Below are 14484 nucleotides of genomic sequence, written 5' to 3'. Positions count from 1 at the left end.
TTATCAGCTGCCAGCTGTGATTGGACAGGGCAAAAATTGGGCTAGTTTTCATTCCTTTTGGGCAGGTTTTGAGTAAGCTTTGGGCTGGAAATTTTTCTGGGACCTGGCAACCCTTATACTGATATATTTGCTTATCTGCAGTACTGGAAAAAGTGCAAACATCGTTTCACGATTATTGCTGCTGAAAAGGTTGATTATTGTCATGTTTTGGGCTGTACTATTCGGTCGGATCGGGAAAAACATTTAGAGTATTATAGACTGTCAAAAGTTATAACAAATCAACGAGAAGAGTGCAAAAAAACTGTCTGAGAACAAAAAGGGTTTGTGGTTGACCAAACTGAACCAGGATTTCCAGGACAAGAATCTTGACAACATTCATGTTTGTTTTATTTCCAGTCAGGTAGGTAAAATATTAGGCTAATATCCAAATTAATACTGTTCGTAGGTTTAGTTTGCCAAAATATTGCACCCTTTCCTGCTAACTAAGTCCTTTTCTATATGATTTAGTGGCTTCCACACGTTTTTTTTAGACAGCGTAAATTAGCAGAGCAACGTATTCAGTAATACATTAACTGTTCAATCCATGCTGATGCCGACTGTACATCCGAGTATCACCAATATGGCCGCACATCTGGGTAACTGACCAAACCCTTTTAGTTTTTAAGAAGACTATTATATAAATTTGGGAAAGTGGGAACACATGAAGATTCTTATTCTCTTTTCTGTACTGTGTTTATTGGTTTAGCAATAAAAGTGACGTCATAAAGCATCAATTTACAGGTAAACAGAAACTAAAACTGACAATCTCTTCTCTCTGAGCCTCATTTATGAACCAAGCAGAATGAACATTTAAATTTTGTAAACCCATTGTTAGGTAAACTGCCACATTTAAAGTCACAATTTAAGATGGGTTTCACAATCAACTTCTGTTTTGGCTTCATGAATGAGTCAGTCTGACATTACAGTACATCTTTAGTTCAAAACATCAGACAATAAAATATACCCCTTCATGACTTGAATATACATAAAAATAAAGATAGACGTGTTCAAGCAAACCTTTCACCCACCGCAAAAACAATCACATGTGGACATATAAATACACAAAGGCCCTTTTCAGAGTACTTAATCCTTTGCTTAAACCTGTAGCAGAAAACTACAGTCAGTGCTCATATTATAAATATGATCTGAATATGCTTTTTGTGGACTTTTTTTTGTCTCAGCTGAGAATCTCCTGTTTGCTTTTTCCTTCTAAATTACTGCTTTATTCATTTATAACAGCTCATCTTCCGTTTGACCCCTGAGAAGCACGATTCCCCTCTCCCACAACTTCAGACAACTTTCTGCCTGTTACAATAGCAGCTTCATTCTGGTCCATGTTAGCCCTTGCAGTCTTTTTCACCGGAGGAGGAGGAGGAGGAGGAGGAGGAGGAGGAGGTGGGCCAGCGGGTGGGCAGTCGTCATGGCAACAGTCGGGGGGATTACTTGGCATTTTCCAGCACTGTTTGGCATCGTGGGCAGAGGCAGTCTGGCTCATCTGATGTGTATCGTCGACATCTCGGACAGCGTGAGAGAGAGGTGGGCATTGCAGCTACACTGTATGAACTCTCCTCACGGATCACGCCCCCTACACAACACACAAAAGAGCAGAATAAAACACACTTCTATCTTACAAAACTACCTGAACAAGTTACCTGTTAAGAACATGTATTACATATTTAATTTTTTTTCTGAATTCTTGGAATTGGAATTCTTATCCCGTTTCCCAGGTAAAGACAAGTCTAACTGCTTATAGTTAAAATCATTGCATGTTACCAATCAGTAGTTCCTGACTTTCTGACTTCTCACTGACAAAATATTCAAATATATAAGAGGAAATAACTCAATATATAACCTTGGACCACAAAACCAAGAGTCAATTTTTTGAAATTGAGATTTATACATCAAATGAAAGCTGAATAAGCTTTCCATTGATGTATGGTTTGTTAGAACAGGACAATATTTGGCTGAGATACAACTATTTGAAAATCTGAGGGTGCAAAATTTTTTTTTTTTTTTTGAGAAAATCACCTTTAAAGTTGTCTAAATGAAGTTATTTGCTATGCATATTACTAATCAAAAATTAAGTTTTGATATATCTATATATGTTTATATATATCTTCATGGAACATGATCTTTACTTAATATCCTATTGATTTTTGACATAAAAAAAAATAGATAATTTTGACCCATACAATGTATTGTTGGGTACTGCTAAAAATACACCCATACTACTTATGACTGGTTTTGTGTTCCAAGGTCACATATAAGTTATTTCCTTCAGCATTCTGCTGTAAATATCGAAGTTTTTCGACAACCACTGATCTAAAGTAACTGCACATTTACTGTAGGTGTCTTGGACACAATAAGCCTTTAAAAAAAAAAAAATCAAAGAAAACACTGGATAACTTATATCTGAAGAAAAGTATCTTACCTTCCAGGTTGATGAGGAAGGTTCCTGTACTTGTGATGGCATCCGATGGCAAATCCCGCGGGAGAGAGCTTGTCAGAGTCGTGCGTGAGGCCATCATGAGCTCTGTCAGCTGGGAGCAGGTGGAAGTGGGCTCCTCTTGAAGAGACTGACAGAAAAGGGTGGGACAATGTACAAAATGTAGTTGCAAGCAAATGAAGCATAAAATTGTATTATGTATTTAAAGACCTTTTCACATTGGAAATTTGCGATGGCTGAATCTGACACGTTAATGAAGAAATCGCTGAATAAAGTCTTTTAGTATTTCGTTGTCTTTGCACACAAAAATTATTCTTATATCTTCATAACATTACAGTTGAGCTACTGATGTCACATGAACTATTTTATCAATGTCCTCACACCCTTCTGGACCTTGAACGTGTCAGTTGCATTGCTGTCTGTTCAGGGTCAGAGGGTCTTGCATTTCATAAAAAATATCCTAATTTGTGTTCTGAAGATGAACAAGGTCTTACGGGTTTGGAACAACATTTTTGTGTCAACTAACTGTATTTCTGTATCCAACATTTGTAGTATGAAAGGCCTTAAAATCAAAGACGTACCTCCATGAGCTCAAAGAGCAGGCTGGGCTCAATGGCAATGATCAGTTCATATTCAGCAGCGTTACGTCCTGGAATAGATGACAGGAAGGAGTCTCTGATAGCACACGCGCCCTCCACCGCTTCCTCCAGTCCTGGCCTCCGCCACACAGAACTGGTGTTAATCCAACCGCTACGAAACAAAGTGTCCCCCTCTACAGACAAAGATAGTGGTGAGAAGTGTTACATTGAGATAACAAGTCTAAAGACATACAGCATCAATTGTATGGAAATAGCGTGTGTACCATTACGTCCAGGAGAATGTAGGTACACCTCCTCAGCGAGATGAGGGAGTACAGGAGCGATAGAACGGCTCACGCCATCCAGAATCTCTTCTAGGACCGTCTGGCATGACCTCCGACCAAGGGAGTCCTCAGGGTCACAATACAGCCTGAGAGAGGAAAAAGAGAGAGTGAGACTTTTTGTTACAGAATATTAGAAAAAGGATTTCAAAAATGAGTGTTTACCGATCTTTAATGATGCTGAAGTAGAAGTTGGATAAATCTCTAGTGATGAAGGATTGCAGCAGACGAATGACACGGCCATTGTCAAACTCGCTGTAAGCATCTGTTACCTACAGGAGACACAAACACATAACGTGACCGACCAGTTTAGAGCTGTTTTTATGCTCAGCCTGTACATATATTTTTAACGGTTAACATTGAGACTCACCTTCATGCTGAACTCTCTGAGAACATGCAGCATGTACTGATCTATGTAGTGCATTTGTTTAGGGTCCACAGCCTGGGAACGAGGATCAAAACCTTGGAGATTCCCCAAGAGAAACTTCAATGTGTTTCTCAGCTGGAGAAAGAGAAGAGCAGTTGAAAGAGAGGCCATTAGGATGTAAACATTTTGATCTACACTACCGTTCAAAAGTTTGGGGTTGGTAAGACTTTTTTGTTTTTGATAAAGTCTTTTATGCTCACCAACTGCATTTATTTGATCAAAACCCTGTAAAACCATAACATTGTGAAACATTACAATGTAAAATAACTGATTTATATTTGAATGTATTTTAAAATGTAATTTATTCCTGTGATGGCAAAGTTCAATTTTCAGCAGCGATTACTCCATTACTTCTTCAGAAATAATTCTAATATGCTAATTTTAATATGCACATTTTTTATTATCAGTGTTGAAAACAGTGTAATATTTTTGTGTGACATTTTTATTTTAGGATTCTTTGTTGACTACAATGTTCAAAAGAATAGTATTAGGGTCATTCTATAATTAGGGGTACATTTAGAATTTCAAAATGTGAAGAAAAAAGTTTTCCTTTTTCTTAAAAACCCAAACATGACCTACTTTGAAACAATTTATATTGTATAAAGTGCTGTATAAATAAAGGTGATCTTTAGGAACATGTGCATAAAATACCATCTATGTTTGCTACTGTCCACCATGTTACCTTTACTGGGTAACACAGTTGACAGTAACTTAGTTGACATTTTTAGTGTTTTGGGCCTATACTCAACATTTAAGCCTAGAACTACTGAGCATATGGTATGTTTAGAAATATATTTTCATAAACAAAAGTTTTAGTTAAATTGTCTTTTTAAAATTTGCAGCAATAATACTTGTGTAACACTGTTGACAGTCAGTTAATCCACTCTTCACACAGGTTTGTTAGTTTAACCAATATTAGGGGCAACAGAGAGAACATAACTTCTAGTGTTTCATCCATGTGATTCTAGAGGAAATATCATCATACTGTGCAAATTATGCAAGAATGGGACAAACCATTCCTTTTTGAGGGGTTTTCAAGTGGGTAACTTAGTTGACAATGGTTTTTTGACACAAATAAAACAAGTTATATCACAAACACATATTATTTTTGAAGCACACACCAAAATGTCTTGATAACCTAATATAACTGAAGGCAAAACTATGAAATTAATTTATATTTGAGGTCATTTTAATGCTTACATGCAAAGTAGAATGAGCAACTTTACAAAATCAGACAGTTGAATACCAGTGTTGTATGTGATATGAACATCATTTTTGAACAAAAGATATGGCTTTTTCAACATATAGTAGTCTGACTGGGAAAAATATAATTGTGTACTAGAAAATTAAGCTATGGCGCTTTATATTGATGGAAATATATAAAAAATATACTTCACAGACATGAGATATACCCACAATTATAGAATGACCCATTTACTTAAAATAGTCTTTTTTGCATTTACTGCATCATTGCTATATAAAACTACCTACTGACCCCAAACTTTTGAAATCTAGTGTAAATATCTCCTTTTGAATTAATGGAATTAGTATATAAGCCAGACCTTGTTGATACTGTCTTTAGCAGCGTTTAGTGTATTCTGTCCAATCTGAACCTCAGAAAACACGTTTGACTCTGCAACCCACCATCTCAAAACATCAGCGCCATATGGAGGAGAGACAGACAACTCCTGGAAGAGAGAAATTGATGTTTGAATACACTGACTTATTGATAAAATTTCATTCTATCATCGGACGATCATATCTTACCTTCCCTCCATTAATAACAACATCTGGGTCGATCACATTGCCTATGGATTTAGACATTTTTTCTCCTTTCTCACTTACAGCAAATCCATGGACCACTAGAGCTCTGAAACACACACAGTAGGTCACCAATATGCTTTCTGATGTGTATTTTTATTTGTGTATACGCATGCATTTGTATGACTCACTTGTAGGGGGCTTTATTCCGTACAGCTACACTAGTGAGAAGAGACGACTGAAACCAACCGCCGATCTGATCTTTCCCCTCCACGTATGAGTCTGCACGTGGGTCTGATTCTGAAAGAAACAGAGAGTAAGATTACATTACAACACAACAAAGCATACCAAACGACCACAGACAAGACAACAGCGTACTTACGAAACTAGACAGACACCGAATACATGTAACAGTTAAGTACCACTTTGACAGCTCACCTGGAAGCACAGCGGCCCATGAGGCCCCACTGTCAAACCAGATATCCAGGACATCTTCACCCCGCACATAATCAGATACCGCTCCTGCTTTACTCTGACAAAGATTTATAACACATACTGAATCATAAGAGACCTCTTTAAAAAAGATTTTTTTAAAAATCGTTAGTATTTGAAAATATACCTTCTGAAGTACATCTGGAGTCAGAAATGTCTCCACTGGCTCCGTCCACCAGCTGTCACTCCCTTTCTCAGAGAAAACTTTTGCGATGTGTGTCACTGAATGTCTGAGAGAGGAAGAAGGAATTAAACTTTTAATTTAAGATGAGTTTATATGTGTTTAAGTGTGTCTATGATGGTGCAAGTATATACTTGTTTAAGAGTGGCTCTCCAGTCTCTTTATGGTAGAACACTGGGATGGGGACGCCCCAGCTCCTCTGCCGAGATATACACCAGTATGTTCTCCTGTCCAACATTGCCAACAAACCGGACCTCGCTGATTCGGGTATCACACGCACCTTCTGCAGGGCATCCTATAAAAACACATCCAAAGTTTATTTTCTGCAGATAACCACTGATATAAACTTATTAGGAAATCTGTTACATTTCTAATACTTTTGCATGAGTGACTAAAAAACATGATTAATAAAAAAAAGTCAATATGTAAAAAATCTTAACAGCTCTAAAACAGGATTTATTTACTTCTAGCAAAATATAAAAATTTGGGGGTGAAATATGACCCATAAAGTGAATAAAGGCAGTACAAAAATACCTATACATACAGATTCACTGCTGCTCAAAAGTTTGGGATCAGTAAGATTTTGAATATTTTTTAAAGATTTTTTTTTGCTAATCAAGGCTGCATTGATTTGATTAAAAATACAGAAAAAAACAGTAATATTGTGAAATAATATTGCAATTTAAAATAACATTTTCTATTTTAATATAATTTCAAATATAACTTATTCCTGTGATGCAATGCTGAATTTTCAGTATCATTACTCCAGTCTTCAGTGTCACATAATCATTTTAGTATGATTCATTATCCATGTTGGAAACTGTTGTGCTGATTAATGTATGTTACTGTGATACTTTTTTTCAGGATTCTGAAAAAAAATTTCAGGATTTCAGGAATAAAACATTAAAAAGAACAGTATTTATTCAAAACAGAAATGTTTTGTAACAGTACACTACTGTTCAAAATTCTGGGGTCCGTAAATGTTAGTAAAGACTTGCATTGTAATTCTTTTATCACAGGTTCCCAAAAAATAATAGGCAGCACAACAGTTTCCAACATTGATTATAAATCACCATATTAGACTGATTTCTGAAGTAATAATGCTGAAAAATCAGCACTGCATCAATAATAAAAATTAATATATGTGTGTGTGTGTGTGTGTACTTGTTTTTGCTACATAGTGGGGACCAAATGTCCCCACAAGGATAGTAAAACCTGAAATTTTTGACATTGTGGGGACCGGCCTGTGGTCCCCACAATGTTAAAAAATTATTAAAAATAGTAAATGATGTTTATCTGAAAGTGTAACGATGCAAACATGTTTTCTGTGAGGGCTAGGTTTAGGGTTAGGGTTGGGTTAGGGGATAGACAATATCGTTTAGTCAGTATAAAAACTATAGAAGTCTATGAAAAGTCCCCACAATTCACAAAAACAAACGTGTGTGTGTGTGTGTGTATGTATGTATGTATGTGTATATATATATATATATATATATATACACACTACACACACACACACACACATATGTATACATATACATAATATATACTATAACTATAACAAAACTATCAATCTATTTTTTCTTTTTTTTTTTCACAGTAATGAGAATGAGATTTTTTTAGCATTACGAAAGAATTATGTAAGAAACTTAACCGTCCTTTATTTTCCAGTCTTCATTTACTTCAAGCAAAATATAAAAATAAAAATTTGAGGGTAAAATATGACCCATATAAGTTCTTATCAGGTTTCTATTCTATTCAGGAGTCTATTTGCTCACCTTAGCTTTATCTTTGAGGCTGGCTGTGTTAATAAACCATTGTTTACTGGCTCTGATCACGACTGGCTGTTTGGTCCTCCAGTCATACGGATAACTGTGAACACAGTCCTCCTCCTTCACAATGGCACCCACTGCCTGGAGCATTGAGATTACTGCCCACACACACACACACAACATTAGTTATGATTACTAGAATGCATATTCTTTTATCATTTCATACAGTCTAATGTAGTTCTATTGTTCTTGTATAAACATGATCTATTTCTTCTATCTGTCTATCTCACCCGTGGCATTGCCTTCAGTCATCACAGATTTCTTCTGCAGTTCAGGCCCAGCCAATTCTGTAAACCTGCCTTCCTCATCCACCATGCACTCCTAGTGAAAGAAAGACAGCAAATTAAGTCACGACAACAAACCAATATTTTACGTTGTCAGCATATACAGTTATGGGTGACTTACTACTGGCAGATTAAAGTGTGTAGCAACACCGTAGTCCTCCATGCCGTGGGCAGGAGCTGTGTGGACCAACCCTGTTCCCTTAGTCATGGTCACATGATTAGCTGGCAACAAAGGCACTTCTTTTTCAGGAATTGTGGGATGCTGACAAACTCCACCTTCGAGGTCTGACCCTGGAGATGAGTAAAAGAGAGACAGAAAGATGCTTAGGCCAGTTTAAAGGATATCATGTTAAAGGAGAAGTCCACTTCCAGAACAACAATTTACAGATAATGTACTCAGCCCCTTGTCATCCATGATGTTCATGTCTTTCTTTTTTTAGTTGTAAAGAAATTGTGTTTTTTGAGGAAAACATTTCAGGATTTTTCTCCATATAATGCTCTTCGGGAAGAGCAAGACATTAAAAAGTATATAAGTTGTATTATTTTTATGAAAATAACCAATCGTTTTGCTAGATAAGACCCTTCTTCCTCGTCTGGGATCGTTTGAAGCCGCATTTAAACTGCATTTTGGAAGTTCAAACTCTATGCACCATATCAGTCCAGTTTTCCTCAAAAAACAATTTCTTTACGACTTAAGAAAGAAAGACATGAACATCTTCGATGACAAGGGGGTGAGTACATTATCTGTAAATTGTTGTTCTGGAAGTGGACTTCTTTAATTGATTCAGGTCAAAAACAAACACTGGATCTACCTGCGAATGTGGCTAAACTTTCCAGATTTGTCTTTAGCATAGAGGCAAGACTGTTGATGCGCTCTGAGGCCACTAGGAGGAGCTGCTCGTTATCAGCTCGCTTCACTACAGAGTACCTGAAGAAGAGGAAAGACATGCTCCTGAACACCTCAATCAAATCATATCACATTCATTCCACTCACAGATGCATAGGTGTGTGACTTACTGTACTTTGGGCATGTAACAAACCGCTTGATTGGCAGGAATAGTCCATGGCTGAGTCGTCCATATCAGAGCAAACACATGACCCCAACTTTCTAAAGCACAGACAAAGATACTGGCATCAGAAACAGCAAAATAATTTTTATTCTGTGTATATGGCCTGTATAAAGAGTGTGTGGCACAGGGACAGACAGCAGACACACACCTGCTTTCGCAGCAAGTTTGGCTGGCAGGGTGTGCAGGGGGAAAGTGATGTATAGAGCACGGCTCACATGTTCTGGATTATACTCCAGCTCAGCTTCTGCAAGCGCCGTCCTTCACAGAGACAGAAAATATTGCAGAAATCTGTACAACATCTAAATTTTCAAATTGAAAGCTTCATGTCTGTTAAGCTTTATTACAGACTTTATGTGAGACTAAAACACTGAGCTTCTCACCTGGAGGATGGTGACCAGAAAACAGGCTTATAGTCCTGATAAATTAAACCCTGTACACAAAGATAGAAACAGAGGGGTCAAACTTTCAATGATATGTGGGTGCATGCATACACTATTGTTCAGTAATTTTATTTCACTAATGATATATATCACAATATAGTAGTTTTTGCTTTAAATGACATCTTTATGATATCAACATTTTTGATACAATAGAAATGTTACAACTCTTGTCACTAGTTTCAATATAACAAAAACTAATACTAGCATTAGCCTAATTAAAAAAAAAAAACTCAAGCTCACTGAAGACAAGTAAACAGTCAGTGATTAAATAAGAATAAGAAACTAATTACAAGAAATAGGACAAAAAAAACTACAGCAGAATGAATAAATAAGACATGCAACAATACATATATTGTATAAAGTATGAAATGTATAAAAACCCTTCACATTCTTCACTGCGTAAATTAAATATATATTTCTTATTAAAGTTGCAAAAGTGATTTAGTCAATGGCAGTGAGAGATTTTCTCTCTTTTGTTGTTTGATTAACATGAAAGACAGAAAGCAGGAATATTAGACTGCTGTCACTTTAAGAGCCGCCCCCAAAAAACTGTTACACATGTTTTCTTTCTCAGCTGTTTGACAAAATTTTTCACTAGCACAAGCTCTAAGACAATGCTACTGTGTTTACAATTTTGAATATCTTGGGAAAAGACGGGCATTTTGCACACACGCAACATCCTATTACATTACTGAAATTAGTTCACCTATTTAACGGGTTTTTCAAGGCCATTCATACAGCCCCATAAGATGGACAAACGACTCAAAAAACCCGAAGACTTGAGAGATGAACAGTCAATTCAAAACATTTCTTCTCACTGAAGAGAAAGTTCATCTTTGCTGACAAGGGGGTGAGTAAATGATTGTGAATTGTTGTTCTGGAAGTGGACAGCTTTAATATCACTTGTTATCAAACTTGCAAAATGACATGTTAAAAAACCCAGGTTAAAAAATGCAGGTTAACGCTATATTTTCATGACCACGTAGCACAGCAACATCACACGCAGGCCTGTAAATCAAACAAGTCAAGATGTGTTGTACACAAGAAACTTCTCTCACCTTGTTGTGCATCTCCTGGAAGACTTTCAGTTGGGCTGCTTCATATTTCCCATCAAATGTGTAATAACAATTCTCCCAATCCGCCATCACACCCCAGCGCTGGAATGCAGCACGCTGCCGAGATATGGCCCTCTCTGCAAACTTGCGCGCTGAACGGAAAGACACACAGGCAGTTTTTCATTCACCAGAAGGAACACATCTTAGCAACATTACTTAACCATCCGGTTTTTCAGATAAACCTTCTAAGATCTAGACAAATGTCATATTTGACCAGAGCATTTATTATATGTGACCTCCTGACCTTTCTGTCTGATTTGTAGAGGAGTCAGCTCATTGGTTCCCAGGTCTCCGAGTGCTTTGAGTTCAATAGGCAGTCCATGACAGTCCCAACCAGGCACGTAATGCACTTGTCTGCCTCTCAGCACCTCAAAACGGTTTCGGATGTCTTTGAGGATCTGCAAGAGAGATCAAATAAAGATGCTGATTGTGATTATGAGGTTTGTGTGAGTATATTTTCATTCCTGTAGGTTTAGGTATACTCCTACACTACCAGTCAAAAACAGAAGGATTTTTAATGTTTTTTAAAGTCTCTTCTGCTCACCAAGCCTGCATTTATTTCAGTCTAAAGAACCACAAAAACAGTCCAATTTTGAAATATTTTAACTATTTAAGATAACTGTTCTCTATTTCTATGTTTTACAATGTAATTTATTCATGTGATTTCAAAGCTGATTTTTTTTTTGCATCATTACTCAAATCACAGGATCCTTCAGAAATCATTCTAATATTTTGATTTGCTGCTCCAAAAATATTTATTATTATTATTATTATTATTATTATTATTATGCAGAAAACAGCCGACTAGAATTTTTTCAGGTTTCTTTTATGAATAGAAAGTTCAAAACAACAGCATTTATCTGAAATAGAAATGCTTTGTAACATTATAAATGTCTTTATCATCAGTTTTGATCAATTTAAAGCATCTTTGCTAAATGAAAGTATTAATTTCTATAATTTCTTTCCCAAAAAAAAAAAAAAACTGACTCCAAGCTTTTAAATGGTATACTGTATAATGTCACAAAAGCTTTTTATTTCAGATAAATGCTATATTTGGAAACTTCTATTCATCAAAGAACCCTGACAAAATGTACTGTTTTAAATGTTGATAATAATAATAACAAAAAATGTTTCTTGAAATCAGCATATTAGAATGATTTCTGAAAAATCATGTGACACTGAAGACTGGAGTAATAATGCTGAAAATTCAGCTTTGATCACAGGAATAAATTACATCTTAAAATGTGTTCAAATAGAAAGCAGTTATTTTAAATAGTAAAAATATTTCACAATAATACTGCTTTTGCTGTATTTTGGAAATAAATGCAGACTTGGTGAGCAAAGAGACTTCTTTAAAAAACATTAAAAATGTTACTGTTCAAAAACTTTTGACTGGTAGTGCATGTAATAAGATGTCTTTGAAGCAAATATAAAAGATGTGAATTCAGGAATATCTACTTAAGACCATACCTACTAGACCTCTGTATGTTTTCCAAGGGGTGTAATAAAACTTATGAAATAATTTCCTAATAATAACTGTACTTGGACGCTGCATAGATAATGTACAATGTGCCCTGTACACATATGTGGATCAACTGAATGAAAACTTTTAGAGAGACGCCAAACCCTCAAAGGAAGCTCAGTTTTTGGGCCTCTGTATTTCTAAAACCCTGCATATGACCAGAGTACTTACGATTTAACAGCATGTACCTTATTGAGAGCGTGCCCAACATGGGGGTCCCCATTGGCATATGGTGGTCCATCATGAAGGTAGTACTCCTTTTTAGCTTTTCTCCCTCTCTGCCATGCGTACAGCTGGTCAAACCCACATTTCTGTAGAACAACACAGAAAAGTTCAAACAAAAGACAACCTCATCCTTGATCTCAAAGTGTGTGGCTGTTACAGAAGTACTACACATGCTGTCATCTCAGTCATGATGAAGTAACAGAACAGAACTACTTAGATTATATCCTTCCGTTTTAACAGCATCAGTAACGACAGCTTTTGTATCTGTATGAGTCCCTTTCACCTGCTGGATCTGGATCTCTTGCTCCAGTAGGCTCGGCCCGTTCACTTTCATGGGGAAGTCAGTGCGGGGCAGCAGTACAGTGTCCCGATACCGGCCCGCTGCGTCTCCGGAATACAGACAGCGCAGTCCCCATCGAGCCACACCGCCCAAACCTACTGCCGAACGCCGAACCAGCAGCATGAGGTACTCTGACAGGTGAGTTCACGACCAGGATGAGAGTTTGTTGTGGGATGTGACCTCCTCCTCTGCATGGGCGGCACTCTGTGTCTACCGGAACCATAGAAGCAACGGACATCTACGGGTGCTGAGAAGAAACAAACCATCCACATAAACGAAAACGCCTTTTTCATGTTGTGAATGAGGAACGCAAGAGGACGCTGCGGGGTCACTAATAAGGACTTCGAATGCAGTGATGAGAAAGAACGCTTAGTCAAAATCTAAAAAAAAACCTTTTAACTTGGTTTTATGATCAGAGCTTTTAGTTTTAACTGTGGGGCAAACATATAATGCAATACAAAGAGAAGTAAAAGATGTACACATAAAGGTTGCAAAATCTCTGTTGTATCATATGTGACCCTGGACCACAGAACAGTCAGAAGGTTATTTTTTAATTGAGATTTGTGGATCATCTGAAATGATGTATGAATCATTGATGTATGATTTGTTAGGAAAGGACAATGTTTGACCAAGGGTACAAAAAAAAATATATATATATATATATATATATATATATATATATATATATTAAATATAATAATAATAATAATAATATAATATAACAATAATATATATATATATATATATATATTGAGAAAATCGCCTTTAAAGTTTTTATTTTTTATTATCATTATTATTATTATTATTATTTTGGTTTTATTTGTAGTAAAATCATGGTTAATTTTTAATATCCTAATCATTTTTGGCATAAAAGAAAAATCTATCATTTTGGCTATTGTTACAAATATACCCGTGCTACTTATGACTGATTTTGTGGACCAGGGTCACATATCTGATACATACATTTTTTAAAAGTTTCTTCAGTCCGGTAAATGCTTGTCTTAAAATATAACTAAGACTATAAGTTTTTATTCATTTATTTATGTTAAGATTTACAGATGTAAGATATAGTAACAGGTACGGCAAACTTTTTTAGCAGTGTTGCTAATTTAGCAACTTTTTAAACTACCTAAGCAACTTTTTCTTCCAAAAGCTCCTAACAACAAATGTAGCTATTTTTACAATTTATTTGGCAACTGTGACGTAAATTATAAAAAAAAACACTCATTTTCCATCTCAGTTATACAAAAAGACAAAATCAAAGGTGTCTAGCAGTACACATATCACAAGAATTAAGTTGCCAGTTGCAGTTGTTCATTAATAATTGTTCATTTATGATAACACCTTGTTATTAGTTTGCACATGCACTTGCTGATCAATTAAAAAAATAT

General features: G+C 36.1%; 1 protein-coding gene across 1 annotated transcript; it reads right to left on the bottom strand.

The window, feature by feature from the left end:
- Positions 1 to 971: 971 nt before the first annotated feature.
- On the bottom strand, positions 972 to 13330 carry iars2 (isoleucyl-tRNA synthetase 2, mitochondrial). The gene is made up of 23 exons (XM_051133999.1): positions 13037 to 13330; positions 12717 to 12839; positions 11251 to 11404; positions 10950 to 11098; positions 9832 to 9881; positions 9600 to 9709; positions 9399 to 9489; positions 9194 to 9309; positions 8503 to 8672; positions 8328 to 8418; positions 8044 to 8195; positions 6400 to 6560; positions 6212 to 6314; positions 6031 to 6124; positions 5784 to 5892; positions 5599 to 5701; positions 5394 to 5519; positions 3775 to 3906; positions 3570 to 3676; positions 3348 to 3493; positions 3067 to 3257; positions 2471 to 2615; positions 972 to 1624 (listed from the first exon to the last, which is right to left on the bottom strand). Exons 1-23 carry the CDS (start codon positions 13214 to 13216, stop codon positions 1479 to 1481), a joined length of 2949 nt encoding a protein of 982 aa, XP_050989956.1. The 5' UTR covers positions 13217 to 13330; the 3' UTR covers positions 972 to 1478.
- Positions 13331 to 14484: the final 1154 nt, after the last annotated feature.

This window comes from Labeo rohita, chromosome 17 (assembly GCF_022985175.1).
Source record: "Labeo rohita strain BAU-BD-2019 chromosome 17, IGBB_LRoh.1.0, whole genome shotgun sequence".
Classification (NCBI taxonomy): Eukaryota; Metazoa; Chordata; class Actinopteri; order Cypriniformes; family Cyprinidae; genus Labeo; species Labeo rohita.
The sequence above is the reverse complement of the archived record's forward strand: the minus strand, read 5'-3'. Positions and strand labels throughout refer to the sequence as shown.

What these genes read in the sequence shown, in the direction of transcription:
- iars2 (XM_051133999.1), bottom strand. Translation starts at nt 13,216, where the DNA reads ATGCTGCTGGTTCGGCGTTCGGCAGTAGGTTTGGGCGGTGTGGCTCGA. An exon ending in TCCAGGAGATGCACAACAAG is followed by an intron (nt 9,882 to 10,949) that starts GTGAGAGAAGTT and finishes CTTTGTGTACAG; the next exon opens with GGTTTAATTTATCAGGACTA. An exon ending in ATGGGCCGCTGTGCTTCCAG is followed by an intron (nt 5,893 to 6,030) that starts GTGAGCTGTCAA and finishes TGTTTCTTTCAG; the next exon opens with AATCAGACCCACGTGCAGAC.